The sequence below is a fragment of the Chrysoperla carnea genome, chromosome 2, assembly GCF_905475395.1.
Source record: "Chrysoperla carnea chromosome 2, inChrCarn1.1, whole genome shotgun sequence".
Lineage (NCBI taxonomy): Eukaryota > Metazoa > Arthropoda > Insecta > Neuroptera > Chrysopidae > Chrysoperla > Chrysoperla carnea.
The window spans coordinates 37,084,294-37,101,899 of NC_058338.1; the positions used below are offsets into that span (position 1 = coordinate 37,084,294).

The 17,606-nt window shown below is 30.4% G+C and overlaps 2 protein-coding genes across 2 annotated transcripts; one reads left to right on the plus strand and one right to left on the minus strand.

The window, feature by feature from the left end:
- The first annotated feature begins 1,386 nt into the window (after positions 1 to 1,386).
- On the plus strand, positions 1,387 to 7,669 carry LOC123293204 (pro-resilin-like). The gene is made up of 4 exons (XM_044873939.1): positions 1,387 to 1,444; positions 3,342 to 4,448; positions 4,524 to 4,713; positions 6,598 to 7,669. Exons 1-4 carry the CDS (start codon positions 1,433 to 1,435, stop codon positions 7,281 to 7,283), a joined length of 1,995 nt encoding a protein of 664 aa, XP_044729874.1. The 5' UTR covers positions 1,387 to 1,432; the 3' UTR covers positions 7,284 to 7,669.
- A 2,388-nt stretch (positions 7,670 to 10,057) lies between these two features.
- LOC123293241 (tubulin-specific chaperone E) lies at positions 10,058 to 14,979 on the minus strand. Its single transcript, XM_044873991.1, has 8 exons — positions 14,790 to 14,979; positions 14,431 to 14,716; positions 14,166 to 14,369; positions 13,919 to 14,107; positions 12,320 to 12,728; positions 11,178 to 11,309; positions 10,949 to 11,105; positions 10,058 to 10,393 (listed from the first exon to the last, which is right to left on the minus strand). The coding sequence occupies exons 2-8, from the start codon at positions 14,679 to 14,681 to the stop codon at positions 10,095 to 10,097; spliced, it is 1,641 nt and encodes a 546-aa protein (XP_044729926.1). The 5' UTR covers positions 14,682 to 14,716; positions 14,790 to 14,979; the 3' UTR covers positions 10,058 to 10,094.
- Positions 14,980 to 17,606: the final 2,627 nt, after the last annotated feature.

The following is a 17,606-nucleotide window of genomic DNA, read 5'->3' on the forward strand; positions in this document are numbered from 1 at the left end:
CCTCAGGTGAATATTGCAGATAGATAGATTTTTTATAGTCATGGTTTTAAAGAAATACTTTAGTTAAGTAGATGAAATAAAGCCTACCCTAGTGGCTTCGTTGTTTAAAGCGTTCCAATTACCGTATTATACCGGTAACGGACCGCAAAATCACTTGACCCATCGATAACCGACTCAAACTTTTGTAATAAAGCGGCAATCAAACCCGTAAAAACAATGGGCTGTGGCAACTCTACCAGACCGGTTGAAAAAATGAAGGAGGGGTCATTTACAATACAAAATTGGGATACTTGACCCAATAGGTAACCGGATAATTTTCACGTGAAATTACAGCTTTCAATGTACCTTTCCAAGAAAAAATAGGTTGCCAGGTCAACTTGGTTGATAAGGTATGGCAACCTTTGTTTTTAATGATGCATGTATACAGTTTAAGCATGAAGACGGAACACTCAGCCTCTCAAAATAAATGTGGAGCAGAAATAATCAGAGCAAAGATGATATTCTCAGACGCGGTATTATACTTGGTTCATTTTATCAAATCGAATTCATGGGATCAGATTCAATCTATCGAATAAATTAAAAATAAACAATTGTGCTACTGAACACATCGTAATACTATAAACAATTCCTTCGATAAGTGAAGTAATATCCGCTTTATTTACTACCATCTCCCCATTTTAACACTGGAACAATTTGTGCAGGCAAAGTACCTACATAACAAATTTTTTTTCTGGCAAAGCCTTAAAAATAGTAATTATGGGTGTGACACTCACGCCAAAACATTTTAGCCTGTCCAAATCACGAAATCACGGAGGAAGTCATGCAATCAATCGATTCATTTCCTGTTAACTATAAAAAATGTCATTCTTTATGACATGGAATAAAAAATTTTCAATTTTGGCCAATTTTTTAGATAATAATATTAATATAAGTACTAAGCACTGGATGCTCACCGCTAGGTATTATAAAAAATTTTTAATGTGAATTGTAGGCCACACGATAGTTAGTTTATTAATTTTTCAGCTATTCAGATTTCTTCTCAGATTTACCAATACATATAATAGAAGTAATAACGATTTATTTCTTACTGTGAATCAAAAAATGTTACAAAAAAAAAGTGAACATCCAGTTTCATATATCAATGACGTGTACATTATTGGTAAATAAGAGTAAAAATTATAATGGTAGAGGGTGAAATTAACTGATTCCTCCTCAATCTTATGTCACAAATAATCACGATGTTATTTATATATAAAGGATTTTGAAATGAATCCTCAATCATTAGTAAACTATAAGAATTTATAGTAAAAACATATTTAAATTAACAAATGTTATAGAATTTGGTGAATTTTTTTTTTTTTTAAATAAATTAATTTTTAGTGTGATAGGATTTTAACATTTGTTTTAAGTATATTGTTTTAAATTAGTAACAATGCGATTGTTGGTAAGTTTGTTTTTTTCTGTGACTATCAAAATTAAAAATATTCATTGAGTGATCGGGTAAATCGATTGAGTTTATGAAACGAAAGATACAAATAAAATATTTCTGTTTTCCTAAAAAAAATTGTTTGAGCTTTTTATACGGTTGAATTTGAGGCAAAGCTTTTGCCTAGACTGTGGTTGTTCATTAAAGTCGGGCTGTTCATTAAGGTCGCTTAATAGTCAGACTTAAAAGTTTGTGAAAATGGACTATTAAAATCATTTTATGAATAATTTTTGTTTAAGATTAATAATTTTATTTGTTAAAAAATTTGAACTGACTTATAATGCCGCTCTATATATTAAGGGTATAAAGAAAATAAAGAAAAAGGGGTATAATAACTATATAACAAAATACCTTTAATAATAACTATAACAAAATAACAAAGTATCTTTATTTTAGAAAAAAGATAAATTTTTGTAGCCAAACTTATGGGCCGATTTTGCTTCTCACGAGCTAAAAGTCACTTTTTAGCATTATAATAAGCGAATTTGTGATAACAAAAGGTGAATATATGTGTCTTGTATATACAGAGTCTATTGTTTAAGCTGGCATTTGCTTGAAACTCCATAAATAAATTTAATCGAGAAAAATGCTTCAAACGAAAAATGTTAGTAACGAATTCGATCGGAGTTTTCAGGTTCAATTTAAACCTTACTCTATTTCATAACTGACAAACATAAGATGAACGGTTTAATTGAGAGAGTTGTTCTTTAAAAATACGCAAACATTTTTTTGTATACCGAATAGTTTAGACACTAGCAAAAATCTAGCTTTTTGTGGGTTTGATCATTAAATTTGAACAAAAATGATCTTTATAGAAAAACAAATCACTTTTATGATAATAGTGCCTATTTTTCGAAGAAAAAGCTATACCAAATAATATTTTTGATACGAAAAACCAATTTCGGGTAAACCTTGTCAGTCCGATGTTGCCTAAATTGTACGGTTTGCGTAAAAATGTTTTAAAAAAAAAATGTTACATGTTGTTAAAAAATGTTAGTTGTTTTTCGAGTTCCAAGCATATGTCAACTAAAAAAAAGACCCCATATATAGGGTGTCTCAAAATGACCAGATTCGATTAGCACAATTCACTGATATTTTTGGATCCAATGTACCATTAACAAAATGAATAAACTATAATAGAAAGGAAAAATTTGGGCAGGTATGGGCTTATTTAAGACCGAAGACCAAGACTTCAAGACCGAAATCAGAAAGCGTTGACAATATTTCGTTAGTTTTAAAAAATCTGTATCTGAACACACGGTCAATTATCAAAAGCCTGGTAGAAAAAACTTCGAAGAAACCATTTTGATAAAAGAAACAAATTTATAGAAACGCCCCCCTTCACAGCAACAAAGACACATGTTTCGAATTTTTTTCCGAATATGTTGGGCTTTCGATAAAATTTTTCTACAGTAATTGATATTTTTATGATAAACATTTTTTTTACTTAAAGTTTGCAGTATGCAAAGTTTCTGGCGAAGAATGTATTTGAACACTTTATTCGTATATTTGAATAATTTATTGATATAACCCGTGAAAATTGCTTTGGCCAATAGCACAGGCCAAACAGTGATATAAAAAATTTGAACAGAATGTATGCCTTCCTCTGAAATGTATACAATTTTCTTAGAAAAATGTTAGATCGTCAAATTCTTAACCGTATATGGCTGTCTTAGTATTATCACAGATTTAGACATAGAACAGACTTAGTATTGTCCTACGATGCATACGTCCATTTAATAATTTTTCCAAAAAACTGCTCTACTGAACTGACTGACTATGTCATTTTTATCGACTTCCAAAACGACATTATGAATTCATATCTAATTTCTAATTTTTATTTTATTTGTTTTAGTTGATATTATTGATAGCAATTTGCTATCAAACTTTCGCAGAACCACCAGTAAATTCATACTTACCACCAAATGGTCAAAGCTCACAACCGGGGTCAAGCTACGGCCCACCAGGATTAGGTGGTGGCCAAGGAAGTGGTTTTGGAGGTGGTAGTCAACCGTCGAGTAGTTATGGAGCCCCAGGTCAAGGTGGTAATGGATTTGGATCAAACGGAGCCAATGGATTAGGTGGTGGAAGACCTAGTTCATCTTATGGCCCACCAGGTCAAAATGGAAGAAACGGAGCAAATGGTTCCCAACGGCCAAGCTCTTCTTATGGACCTCCAGGACAAGGTGGTAATGGATTCGGATCCGGAGGTGCTCAACAACCTGGATCTTCTTATGGACCTCCAGGTCAAGGTGGCAATGGATTTGGTGCTGGCGGTAATGGAGGTGCCCAAAGACCTGGATCATCATATGGTCCCCCAGGTGCAGGAGGCAATGGATTTGGATCTGGAGCTAATGGGGGAGCTCAACGACCAGGATCTTCTTATGGTCCTCCAGGTCAAGGTGGCAATGGATTCGGACAAGCTGGCAATGGTGGTTCCCAACGACCAGGATCTTCTTATGGACCTCCAGGCTTGGGTGGTAGTGGTAATGGCTTTGGTCAAGGAGGCAGCGGCGGTGCTCAAAGACCCGGTTCTTCGTATGGTCCCCCAGGTCAAGGTGGCAATGGATTTGGACAAGGAGGCAGCGGCGGTGCTCAAAGACCAGGTTCTTCTTATGGCCCACCAGGCCAAGGTGGTAATGGATTTGGACAAGGAGGTAATGGTTCTCCTCAACAACCAGGATCTTCTTATGGACCTCCAGCCTTAGGTGGTAATGGTTTTGGTTCAAACGGTGCTGCACAACGGCCAAGTTCATCGTATGGAGCTCCAGGTGCAGGTGGAAATGGTCAACAACCTAGCTCTTCTTATGGTGCACCAGGCCAAGGAGGAAATGGTTTTGGTAGTCAACCATCCAGTCAATATGGTGCACCAGGTGCAGGAAACGGGCAAAATGGTTATGGAAGTGGAAGACCTGGAAGTGGAGGAAACGGATTTGGAAGTTCAGATGATGAAGGCAATGGCGTAAGATATTTTAATCAATATTATTTGATTATAGTTGCATGGTTAAAATTCCAATCTAAAATTTTCATGATTTAGGAACCAGCAAAATACGAATTTAATTATGAAGTAAATGATCCACTAACTGGTACTCAATTTGGACATTCTGAATCACGTGATGGTGATTATACTCAAGGTGAATACAATGTACTTCTTCCCGATGGTAGGAAGCAAATTGTTGAGTATGAAGCTGACCGTGACGGGTTCAAACCTCAGGTTCGATATGAAGGTAGGAATGAACCAATATGTATACGGTTACCGTGTATTGTTACAATATGGCTTGGGTTTGAACTCAAAACGGGTGTTGATGGTTGGTTTCAAGAAGAGCATGTTTATTTTTAAGGGTTTTTGGCGCTTTTTACAGTATAATATTCTAATTATCATTGTTATTAAGTTTCCTGGAGCAATATTATCAAATTTTTTTACTATACGTCTACCAAACACCTCTTAATAAATTTTAGGTAATGTCTGCTTTTCCACTATAGTTACGGGGTATATTCATTTTACAAATTGTATTGTATAACTCTACGATAGAATTTGTAGAACCAATAAATTAGTCATAAATTCCTCTTGTTCTCCAAAAGATGAGACAAAAAAATAAAATCTATTATAGCTAACTTGAAAGTTATAAATATCTAGGGTTTTGGAAATATCAAAATTCGAACATGAAAATGTAGTTTTTTTAATGTTTGGCACCTTTTAAAACTTACAAAACCGGAGATTAGGAAAATCGATAAAGTTTAAAAAAAATTTAAACCGGAAACTATAATTTATATTTTTCCTTTGTATAAAAATGAAAGTTAAATGAATGAAAATGAAAAACTAAAAATAATTTTTTCACACAAGTGTTCCCTAGAAATTCTAAATTTTTAAACAAAATTATTTTTGAATTTTCATTTCCATCCGGAGATACCATTAATCGTCCGGTGAACGGAGAAAAGTTAATAAACGGAGCCTCCAGTCGACCCTAAACCGGAGAGGTGGCAACCCTAAATTATTGATTTTATTTACTATTATGGGTCGAATAACGTATTTATTGACCATAGATGATTTCCAATTCTTTGATACGTCCTCCGATTACCTCCCAGCTACCATCGTACGCTGTGACAAACATTTTCCTTTCAATAAAATATACACATATTTATAACCTAGGTTTGATATATCATCAAAACTACCAAAGTCGGATTTTCGGATCGTGAGTCATGAGTACATTTTTTAACATTTAACAAACTCTTTATAAAACAAACAGTAAGGCTCTTTCCTCTGTATTAAAGAAAATCACATCATGAAAATATTTTCTGTAAGCCTCTTCATGCCATAGCTTCTTTATAGAATACTCTAATTCAGAGTTTTTAAAAATTTTACATAGCGGGATTTTAATAAATGTTTTAGATTTTGGCAAATAAATTCTAAGTATTCAAATATATTGCTCAAACTTTGTCATTTGAAAATGTTACTGAATATTATTCTGTAAAAAATTAAATTCTACACAATTGTCTTGTTTCGTACTTGAAATTTGAAATATAAAATTCTTGTCGTTTACTAGAGAAAAAACTAAAATGTTTTTTATCAATTTGTCCATCAAATTAAATTTTAAATCGATTAAAAATCATATATTTTCTCTTTCAACAGAAATAGTGTTTTGGCCTACCATTCCCTAGCCAATTAGTTGAGCCGATATACCCGCCTGCGAATGAGCAACGAACGAATTATGCTAAAAATTAAATTAGGTTGTGAGTTGAGTCTGGTGTTTGGCTTATGAATAAGACAGCATGACTGTTGATTTTTCTATGTGCATATTTGGGGCATTTGTTATATGACTGGGGAACGTAAGTTTGTTCGTTAAGTGAATGAGTACTGCTAGATTGATTACGTTTGGGTATCAATTTTTCGGGTCGAGGTTGGCCAAGTGAATGTTAGGCTAAACCTAGGCAAGTCAATAACACAAAAATCATAATTATTGTCAAAGTACTGTTAAAACTTATTGAAATTAGAAAATGCAGAATTGAATTTGTTGGCAGGCTTAGTAAACAACATGAAATTACAATAATTAGTACGGGACTTCCTAATGATTTATTTGCATTATTTATCAATTAAATCGATTTAATTATAGGAGAAGCAAATAACCTAGGAGGTGCAGGTGGACAAGGAGGTGCCGGTGGTTACCCAAGTGGTGGGGCACAAGGTGGTGCCGGTGGTTATCCAAGTGGTGGACCACAAGGTGGAGTAGGTGGTTATCCAAGTGGTGGACCACAAGGTGGTGCTGGAGGTTACCCAAGTGGTGGACCTCAAGGAGGTAATGGCGGTTACCCAAGTGGAGGATCTCAAGGAGGTAATGGTGGTTACCCAAGTGGTGGGCCTCAAGGAGGTGCCGGTGGTTACCCAAGTGGCGGATCCCAAGGTGGTGCAGGTGGTTACCCAAGCGGGGGACCTCAAGGAGGTGCAGGTGGTTACCCAAGTGGAGGACCACAAGGAGGTGCAGGTGGCTATCCAAGTGGAGGATCTCAAGGAGGTGCAGGTGGTTACCCAAGTGGTGGACCTCAAGGAGGCAATGGCGGCTATCCAAGTGGAGGACCACAAGGAGGCAATGGCGGCTATCCTAGTGGTGGTCCACAAAATGGCCGAGGACGTAATGGCGGTAATGGTGGACGCAATGGCGGTAATGGTGGACGCAATGGCGGTAATGGTGGACGCAATGGCGGTAATGGTGGACGCAATGGTGGTAATGGATATTCAAGTGGCGGAAGTGACGGATATCCACGAGGTGGTCCTCCAGGTGGGGGTACCAATGGTTATTAGATAATCACGAATATTTCAGTTTAAATTATTAACAACATGCATCCGTACATCTACTCTTTTCTATTCATACCATGATAACCGAAAATTTCTAGATTTTTACAATATTAGATAATTCCAGAACGTTTGTTATTGGTGAGTAAAATAGGAACAAACCCAGGGAGCGTTATAATATACCCAATTATTAAGCTTTACATAAACTATTGGCCCAACTTAGTACAAATTATCAGTTTTTTGTGGTAAAAAAACTAACGAACACAAGTCAGTTTTCATTAGTGCTCATTAGTTTTTTGCTAACGTTCATGTATGTCAAAACAGTGTAATAGTGTATAAACTAATTACACTAAGTGTAAGAATATAAAAATAAAGTACCACATTCTAATAGATCTACACTTTTCTTCTTATACTAATTAACTTCCTTAATTGGGAATTTATTACCTAAAGAATTATTAATTAATTATTAACGAATTTCTAAGAATGGAATGGATGTCTTATAATCGATCAGTTTTAAGAAATTTCTATTGATAACTTTTATCTTATCTTATCCGAATATTCTAAGAACATGATCTGAAGGACTTTCACGCTATCAATTATTTCAACAAAAGCAAATACGTAAGACAATGCAAATTTATAAATAAATTATTCTATGATTTTTCTGTCATGTTGGGTATATTATAAGCAGAAAATAATTACGAATTATAATATGTTAATTAACTTTAATAGTATTTTATTTAAATAAAACTTTCGTAGTTTAAAGCTTTAATTAAATCATTACCGATTCTGTATATTATAATAAAATTGAAAGCTTTTTGTATCATTTATTTTATAATAAAAAACAATTAAATCAATTTTAAATATTAATTTTATTTGTTTTATTAAATATTAACAATCATTAATAATAAATGATAATAGTACAAAATATAAAATATTTTAAATATATATTCAACTCACAATTTATAGGCCTAGGAGCAGGAGTACTCTGAAAATATTAGAAGCTATTGTCAGAGTAATGTTTGGAAATTTTTCTCTTTCAGGGCATCTCTTTCCCCGATGTTTTAAAAATTACAATTTTGAAGGAGTTACAGACTGAGACACCCTGCTTTATTGAGTATCACGAAAATGATTTTTGCTTTTTTATTAAAGCTAGCTACACAATTAAAAATTTTCCAGGCTACTGGAAAGAAAATCCTGTCCTTAGGCCTAAAATCGAAAAATATCAAAAATATCCTCTTTAAATTATCTTGAATTATATAATACTTTTTAATTTAAATGCCTTTTTTCTTAACTTTGTTCATTAAAAATTAAAAAAATACCAATTATTTAGCGTAAAGAAACAACTCCATTAAGTTAAAAAATTACCGTACATAAAATATTTTTAATTAGTTATATTTGGACGTTATTTTTGCTTGCATTATCGAGTTCATCATATTCCTTTATTCCATATTTGTAAAATAAACGTGGATCTAGATGTGAAATTTGTATCACGTAGAGATTGATCCAACACATTGCGTGCAAAAACACGGTGTTTTGTGTCGTATTTATACACAAGATTTCGTAACTGAATTACATAAATGTAATTTTAATTCCTCATAAATGATCTGAGGATACCAATTTTCTAATTTTTGTTAAAATTTTCAAAAATAATTATTAAACTACCATTATATTTAAATAAGACTTGGTTCACTTGACTCATGAGTAGTTGTGAGTAGTCTCATTGTGTTGAGTAGTCTCACTTGACTAGTAGTCTGAGTGTTTTAAGCTAAGATTTCTTAAGAGAGCGTTAAGTTCTATAAGTTTATAGACGAAGTCTTTGTAAAAGACGTTTTTTTCGGAATAACGAACCTTTTATTTAAGGTCCTTGTTCTCATGGGAAACAATTCTTAGGCAAGACGGAATTGTGCTTAGTTATTATCTGAAGCACCAAAATTTGGAAAAACGATTATAATAATTGGTCTATATCTACAATAAATAAATAGGATGGATTTTTAATTTAACTTCAGTGATATGAGGGTAGAACCATAGTGATCCAAGTATCTATCATTACGTAAGTAGAAGGGGAGGAGGTCAAACATCGCCAAAATCATCGTTACTTAATGAATGAATGGCACTTTTTAGATTTAAATTTAATGTAGACATGCTTATGTTTTTTGTGGGAAGTTATCGGAATAGAAAACCGAATAGACAAATTTGTAATTTCACACTCTATCCCTTATATTAGTAAGATCCCATTATATTTCAGTTTTAATTACTATTGATTTATTTAAATAGAATTTTTAAGAATTTTATTCATTACTTATACATTTAATTTTAATTATTAATTGATATTGAATATCCTGAATATTATTAGTTTCTACACAATAATTTTATTTTTGATTTACTGTTGCCTTAATAAATGGAAATTAGTTTGAAAGTTAGTAAATTTATTTGTTCATCTGGTGACGTTAGCTGTGTTCTTTATCTAAGGAATAATGCATTACGCTTACTGTCCTTGCCAAATTAAATGAATGTAGGTATATCCGAATAAAGCAAATAGTGCTCTAAGCCGTTGAATAAAATCCAACTTTTAGTTTCTTTCAAAATGAATTAATTTATTGTTTAACATTTTTTCATGCAAATAAAATACAATTTTTTTTAAATAAAATATATAAGGTGAGATCAAAAAACAAAAAATAGATTTTTTTTAATGCATTAAAAAATTGTGTGTATAAAAAAAAGGAAATATACAAACTTTCTTTTAAAAAGTATCTGAAATAAAATAGTTAAATCGAAATGGAATTTCGTAATACCAATTCGATTATCTACCAAAAAACTATTTTATTCAGTTCGAATATATATTCTATCACCACTTTGTATTGAATAATATTGTAAATCTTTTAAATTATTGTCCATATTTCGTTCACAATTATTCTCATCTGTTGAACTAACATAATATAATTTTGGTGTTGAATCCAATTTAAATAAACGTTGTATTAATGTTGTTAATTTATCCACAAGCATACCGGGTGGTATTTTTTTAATAATTTTTTTATCTTCATTTATAAATTCTAATTCAAGTAAATTCGACTTTAAACTTGTATGTACAGTTTTTGTAATTTTATCAGGTGAACCATATTCTAGAAAACAAACGTTGATATTTTTAACACGAAATTAAAGTTTTACATTTATTTGAAATTTTTGTGTACTTTATATAAGTCAAGTTCTTCATACATGATATTTTTAAAAGCTTTTGTTATCTCAACACACATTATATCACTTAACATATAAGAATGGCACTGTACAATAACTAATCAATATGTAATCAAACTCATTTAAAATTTTGATTTGAAGTTTTTTTTCTTTTTTGGAATCGTAATCAATGAGATACTAAAATTATTCTCATTCGATTCATCCTGACGAAGTGAATCAGTTTTTCATGATTACAAATACATTTTTTAAGTTCGAACTTAAAAACCTCATCTAGTGGTCGTAGTTATAGGGAAAAGAGACTTAAGTAATGAGATTACTGGTAAGCAAAAGGATTCTAAGATAATTTGAAGGAGTTTTTCAAATTGTAAAATGAAGGTTTGATATTTCCGTTTCTTGCCAACACTTAGTGCAAATTATATTTAAGTAACTGCTTTCTTTAGCTTTTCATTAAAAATAGTAATTCAAAAATGAATGAAACTTACTCTCAACTAAAATGGGAAACCTCGGGTGTAATGATACAAAATCTTTCATTTTTTCATTATCATTTTGACATTTATGCCATTCATTTGCATATTTTTTCATATAATCGTATTCAGCACCTCGTCTATCATCTATATGTAATTCTGTTCCATTCAAATTCTGTAAAAAATCATTTATTGAAGTGAAATGTAACAAAAACTAAAAATCATTTGATAAATAAATAAAAATTACCTTCAAATTACCAATTCTTGCAACAATCAATTGAAAACAAGATGCTGTTGTTTCTGTCGAATCGATCGGATTTTTTGTACAACGTAATTCAGTAAGACTTCTAAGTTTTTCTAATTCAGAAATTGATTTCCACTGTTGAATAAATGTATATTTATAAATTAAAGAATTATTATTTGGCAGATACAATTCCTTTTTTATAGTTATAGCATTCCAAAGTTATATAAAGGATGAAACGGGTAGGCGTATTTGGCCTAAATTTATAATCCGGTCAGATTCCAGATATAAATAAGGTCAATAGCTGATGATTAGATCTTGGAGAAATTTTTAGTTTTGAGATATTGTCTATTTACAAATATGTCTTGTACTGAATAAAGAATAGATTATAATTAAAGAGAATCAATTTCTCTGTATTAAGCGGTAGTAAATAGTTTCGTTTATTTGTCATAAAGACATTTGAGCTTGGAACAATAAACTCTCATTTTTATTGTATTGAAACTCACGAGCTTAAGGATCTACGTTATTTTTCTATCGACATTGAATGACTATAATTTTCGATAAACGACAATCGTAGGCTACATAGATGTTTATGAAATCAAATATAATTCAAATATGAGCGTTTATGCATAATGCCCGTTAATTCTATTCTCGCTATAAATTAATAATTTATACATCTACCTATATTTACACATCTATCTATATAAATAAAAATGAATCGCCATATGTGTTGCTAAGCGCAAAACTCGAGAACGGCTCGATCAATTCGGCTAATTTTTCATTTGGTTTATATAAAGAGAAAATTGTGAAAGTTGGCAGGAAAATAATCAAAATAACACTTGTCTTTTCCCACTGAATCGTTTTTCAATGAAACGTTCAAGAATGCAACCCACGAAACCAATGTTCTAATCCAAGTAGAACCAAAATCAAGCTTAAATCTCTGATCCTCCTACGGATATTCGAAAAAAGAAATCGAAGTCCATAATTTTTAATGCTGATAATAAAAAAGCCAAACATTAATTAGCTTGTTATTTAAGACGAATGCGAAAAAAATTGAATATTTTGTGAAAATACAAATTGGTTGAAAATACAATTTGGAATGTTACAAATATAAAAAACAAATTGTCTACATATCGAATTATGCTTACATTATCAATTAAATTTTCAGCAATCGATAAACATTGTAAATTCTTAAATAAATTACTTTTTTCAGTTGGTAAACAATCAGGAAATTCAATTTCACATAAATTACATTCTGTTAATATTAACTTTTTCAATGTATTTAATGTACCAAGTTTATTAATTTCATGCCATGATTGAATTGGATTACTTTGTAAAAAGATGGTTGATAATTTTAGAAATACATAATTTAAATTAAATGTAGTGTCTAAATTGGTAATATTATTAAATGGTATTCGTAATTCTTCAATATTCGGCCACATTTGTGATAAATATACAATATTATGCCAAGTTACATTCATATCACCACAGATAATTGTTTTTATTTGTGATAATGCACCATACCCAATATTTACTGGTAATTCCAATTTATTTTCACTAAGAGAAAAAAAAGACTGTTTTGAAAATGTCCTCCAACACGGAAGTAGTTAAGCTAAACTCTCTTTAAAATTTGCAATCAATATTTTTTCAAAATAATAGGGAATATTCATGAAATTTAAATTTGGTTAAAATATTTTTCTTCCGTAACTTTAATGACTGGGCATTTCAAATAAACCATTATTTTAGAAATTAATATCTTTACTAATTACTTAAAATTAATTAATAAAAGTACAAATTCAGTGAGGGCATTAAAAATTTCTAAAACAGATATTCAAATTTTTATATGGACGTGACATCAAAGTACGAGCTTGTCAAATTTGATGACATACTGTATGATATTAATTACTTACATTTTATATGGTATTTTATTAAATTATACTATTCTACGCTTTTTTATTAGAAAAATTAATAATAGCGAGTGTAAATTCTATGTTGTAAATTTATTTTTTTTAAGTGCAAATTATTATACATTGAGACAGTAAAGTATGGTAGGTCGTCTCAAAAACCAGAAAAAGTTGCGTTAAAACAAATTTTTAGAAATTTTTGATTGGAGATGTCTCAAATACACAAAAGAGATGGCCGCTATCATTAATAAATAAATAATCTGGCAGTCTAAATTGTAACTACTAAAAACGGATCAGCTTCCTGCTTTAACTAGTACGAATTATTATCGCAAGTTGGCAAGATTTCAACTCCCAGTTACCAATAAATTTAAGAAGGGTAAGTCGATTTACCTGAGTAAATATAGCTTTTGTGTGAAAACTATTTATGTCAAAAAATTATTTAGTATCATATTTCTATCAACTTTGGAGTGAAACTTTCTCCCAAAATTGGGGTTTTAAAAAATGACGGAAGAATAAAATCGATTTTTCGTTTTACTCCGAAATAGTCTCGTTTGCAAAAAAAAGGTGAACAAATTTCTAGTATTAAAACAAAAGACTGTTCGTTTTCAAACTGTTATCTTGGAAACTCCATTACTATTTAAATATACAAAATTTGGGAAAGTTTCTAAGTTTCTAACTTCCCTGGACTTAGATTTAGCACAAACTTGAGTAAAAATTAAACTCGACTCGTAAGAACATGATGATTAAATCTCTTCATAAAAACTTACTTAGTTCTCCCGTAAACAAAATACTGTATCCGAATTCGATCTTTAATCGAAAAATTATCATAATATTCATATTTACCTGACATTTAAACGCCTTAGAAATGGCAAATCTTTACAAATTTCGATTATTGTGTCCCAAGATGTAATTAAATTTTTTGACAAATCCAGTTCAATTACATTAGGACATAGTCGTGAAAATTCTTTTAAATCGCCCAAATCATTTATTTGAAGTTCACGTAAACCAACAATTCGCAATTCTTTGAAATCACTAAAAAATAACTCAATATTTTTTATTTCTACTTCATATTTTTCACCCAAAATATTACCTTTGTTTTTTTTCTAATTTACCAAAACCAACAAGTTCTAAAAACGGTGCATTAATACTTTTCGATACGGACTCGAGTCGTTCTTGAATTAATCGTTCTTTTTCGGCATCTGTAACTTCACCATATTTACCACGTAAGGCATCAGCAATCGATACACCAAGATTAACTTTAAAAGGTCGCACAAACGATCCGGACGTTTCATGACTAAGAAAATTTTATAACATTAGTATAAATTCAATTTTTGTGTCTAAAGGTGCTAAATTACCTCGCATTAAAGTAAATGTTTCCATGAACTGACCCGTTATGCTTCCCTCTAGTTGGGCAATCCCAATCGATACCAAGCCAATTTCCATTATATCCCTCAATACTTCCAATGTACCGTATTGTGCCAATATCTTCACCCGAAGAAATGCGCATTCCTAATTTGAAGTCATCAATACTGTAAATCATATTCTCACTCGACTTTTTAGAGAGAACATCTCGGTCCGGATTTGCCATTAAATTCGTGGCTACCATATTATTCAGGTAATATAATGTTCGCAAATTGTTGTCTAAAATCAAGAAGTTCATAATATGTAATCCAAATATGGAACAAAGTCAAGAATATTAGTAATCGATACATACAAAATATTTACAACTTCGTGCAAATTTATGAAATAATTTTTTTTATAGAAATATGAACAATATTAAAGTACAAAATTGTAAAGTGGCGATTAAATATTTTTAAAAAACAATTGGCAAATTACAGGCGATATGATCAAAACTGTCAGAAATATTTAAATTTTTGTTTAAACTTTAAAGACACCTGGTTTTATTAAGAATGTGCTTCTGTAATTGTTAATACGTAAATTAAGAAGAAGGTCTTCCACAAAATAGTATATTTGTAAAATTAAACCTTTTATAATTTAAATGATCAGATAACAATAACAAACTTATTCATTTCTTATTATTTTCAAAATATAAGTTAATTTGACAACTAACTTCCAAAACATTAAAAATAACAGACTAGTAGACCGTTTCGTAAATAGATGTCTCTATAAAACTATTAAATCGAATTCTGATAAACACGCAGATGCGTGTAGTTTTATTATAAAGCCACATTCTCATTTAAAATATAAAACTTGTCTAAATTTTTGTTAATAATTGCTAAAAACGATACTAAAAAAGTAAGTTACGCCATTAACTTGAAAGATTTTACTTTGCTTTTACTTTTATAATCTTTTGGATTAAGAGCCAGGCCAAAAAAAAAATTCTTTGAATTTACTAAAGCTGATTATTTGAGGATTGGTTATAGTAGTCTTTGAAAATTCACTATTCTTTAAAATATATGATCTAAGATAGTAGTTGTGTACACACACATACTGCGATCAGTCAAGCGAAAGATAGAACCGGAGTCAGATATATGCTATCGAAACGGTTATGGTTTCCGTGGTATTTAAATGAATTTACTAAAGCTGAAAATAGAAGATATAAGATATGTCTTTACTTGATTGAAAACATTCAGAAACAAAAAAAGAATCATTTTGTAAATGAAAAGCCCTATTGGAATTTTTTTATTGGAATATTTACCATATACTTACTAATGGATTAAGTATTCCATGTATGGAGTAAATGGAGTATGGATAGGCATAACTTGTATAAGTGTCTAAAAACTTCTGATGTGTATTGGTTATAGAGGGTAAAAGGAAGGAGGATCATGTTAAATAGGGATTAAACAGTTCTAGAATTTATCACATCGTGCTTGTGTAGCAAAAGAGTGTTTGATGTGAACTTCTCTATTCTTCCCCAATAACTTGTTTAGTTCTCTATCCTTCTCATATTATTTTGAGCACTTCATTTAATATTCACACTTTTCGACGGAAACTTTTTGATGCACTAAGTTGATCCTCCTTATCTCTACCATCTATAGTATTAATGTTGTTGTAAACAACAGATTGCTTACTAACTGGATATATTAATAAAAATGCTAGATAGAGTATCTCTTAGCTGGAAAACCCAGTCTATTATTAAAACACTAATATTTTAAAAACGAAAAATTGCACTGGAATAAAATATGATCCAAATTAATTTATTATATAAAGCTTGATTTAAAAAGTAGAAACAAATATTTACAAATAAAAATAAATATTTAAAAAACACGTCTGTCTTGCCAAAAAACGAACTAAATAGTAAAAAACAAGTTTTTGCTGACTAAACTGGTAAATAAAATTTCCGTTGTAGTCGGGGGGAAGTCTTACAATTTTGTTTACCTGTTCAGTCATCCATCAAGTAAATAAGTGATCCTTTGCTTTGTATATACAGATTTACTAATAAAACTTGTTTTTTACTTTTTAGTTCGTTTTCATACATTTTAGTGACAAGTTTAATTGTTATACAACCATCACATAATTTACAGTCCGTGTCACTCGGAATGACGTGGATTCTGACGATATTCTTTATACCCAAATTTGTTCAGGCATTTAGTAAATTATGGTGGCAAAAAGAATATCACATCCATACATGTTCCTTAAACACAATGCACTCCGTTTTTTGTTTGGTCATTCATCAATAGAATATTATTAAAATAAATCAATAAAACTTAAAAAATTGACTTTTGCACAACGAATAATGTTTTTAATGCTGAAGACAAAAATAATTAAATCTAATTTTTCATAATTTTTTACTATTTGTGATTTAATTCACAATTATTAACTAAAATAAATAATATGACCATATAAATGTAATTTTATAATAGTAAATTAAATCGGAAATAATTTAAAAATAAGAAAATTTAAATTAAATTATTTTGCTTCTAAAACATTAAAAAAAGTTTTTATTGTGTAAAAGTCAAATTTTATAGTGTTATTAATCATTTTTAATAATATTTTATCGATTAAATTTTTATATATTTATTATTTTTATTGCGTTCTACTCATTAAACTCTATATGCCACTAAAAGTTTACCTTTTATGCAAAAAGTAAGAAGAAATCCTATAAGATTGTTGTACTATAAATAAATATATTTTTGTAAATATGTATATTACAGTGATAATAATAGTCTCACAGTAATTGAGATCAGTTTGATTGCATGGATTGCTAATAAGAGCGTAAATCAATCATCCAAATCTAGAATTAATTATATCATATATATAAGCGCACTGAGATATTCCATAACAGAGAATCTTTAGGTTTAGATAGCAACTACTAACTGAAAGTTCTCAGCGTCTCTAATAGGGTTTTTGTACTAAAATTGTATCCCGATTTGTTCTACTTTCTCCTCAACCACTTCCCCTCATCCTGCTATTCGAAAAAAATAAATTCCTATTACGACACTGGTTTTATTGCAACTTTTTTCAATTAAATTTAATAATATATTAGCAGTTATCCACAATTTTAAATACATACAAAATACATAATACTTCAATCAATTCTGTTAAAGAATGTTTATACAAAATTTGAAGT

What these genes read in the sequence shown, in the direction of transcription:
- LOC123293241 (XM_044873991.1), bottom strand. Translation starts at nt 14,681, where the DNA reads ATGGTAGCCACGAATTTAATGGCAAATCCGGACCGAGATGTTCTCTCT. An exon ending in CTAAGGCGTTTAAATGTCAG is followed by an intron (nt 12,729 to 13,918) that starts GTAAATATGAAT and finishes TTTTTCTCTTAG; the next exon opens with TGAAAATAAATTGGAATTAC. An exon ending in GTTTCCCATTTTAGTTGAGA is followed by an intron (nt 10,394 to 10,948) that starts GTAAGTTTCATT and finishes TTTGTTTTCTAG; the next exon opens with AATATGGTTCACCTGATAAA.
- LOC123293204 (XM_044873939.1), top strand. An exon ending in CAGATGATGAAGGCAATGGC is followed by an intron (nt 4,449 to 4,523) that starts GTAAGATATTTT and finishes TTCATGATTTAG; the next exon opens with GAACCAGCAAAATACGAATT. An exon ending in ACCTCAGGTTCGATATGAAG is followed by an intron (nt 4,714 to 6,597) that starts GTAGGAATGAAC and finishes ATTTAATTATAG; the next exon opens with GAGAAGCAAATAACCTAGGA.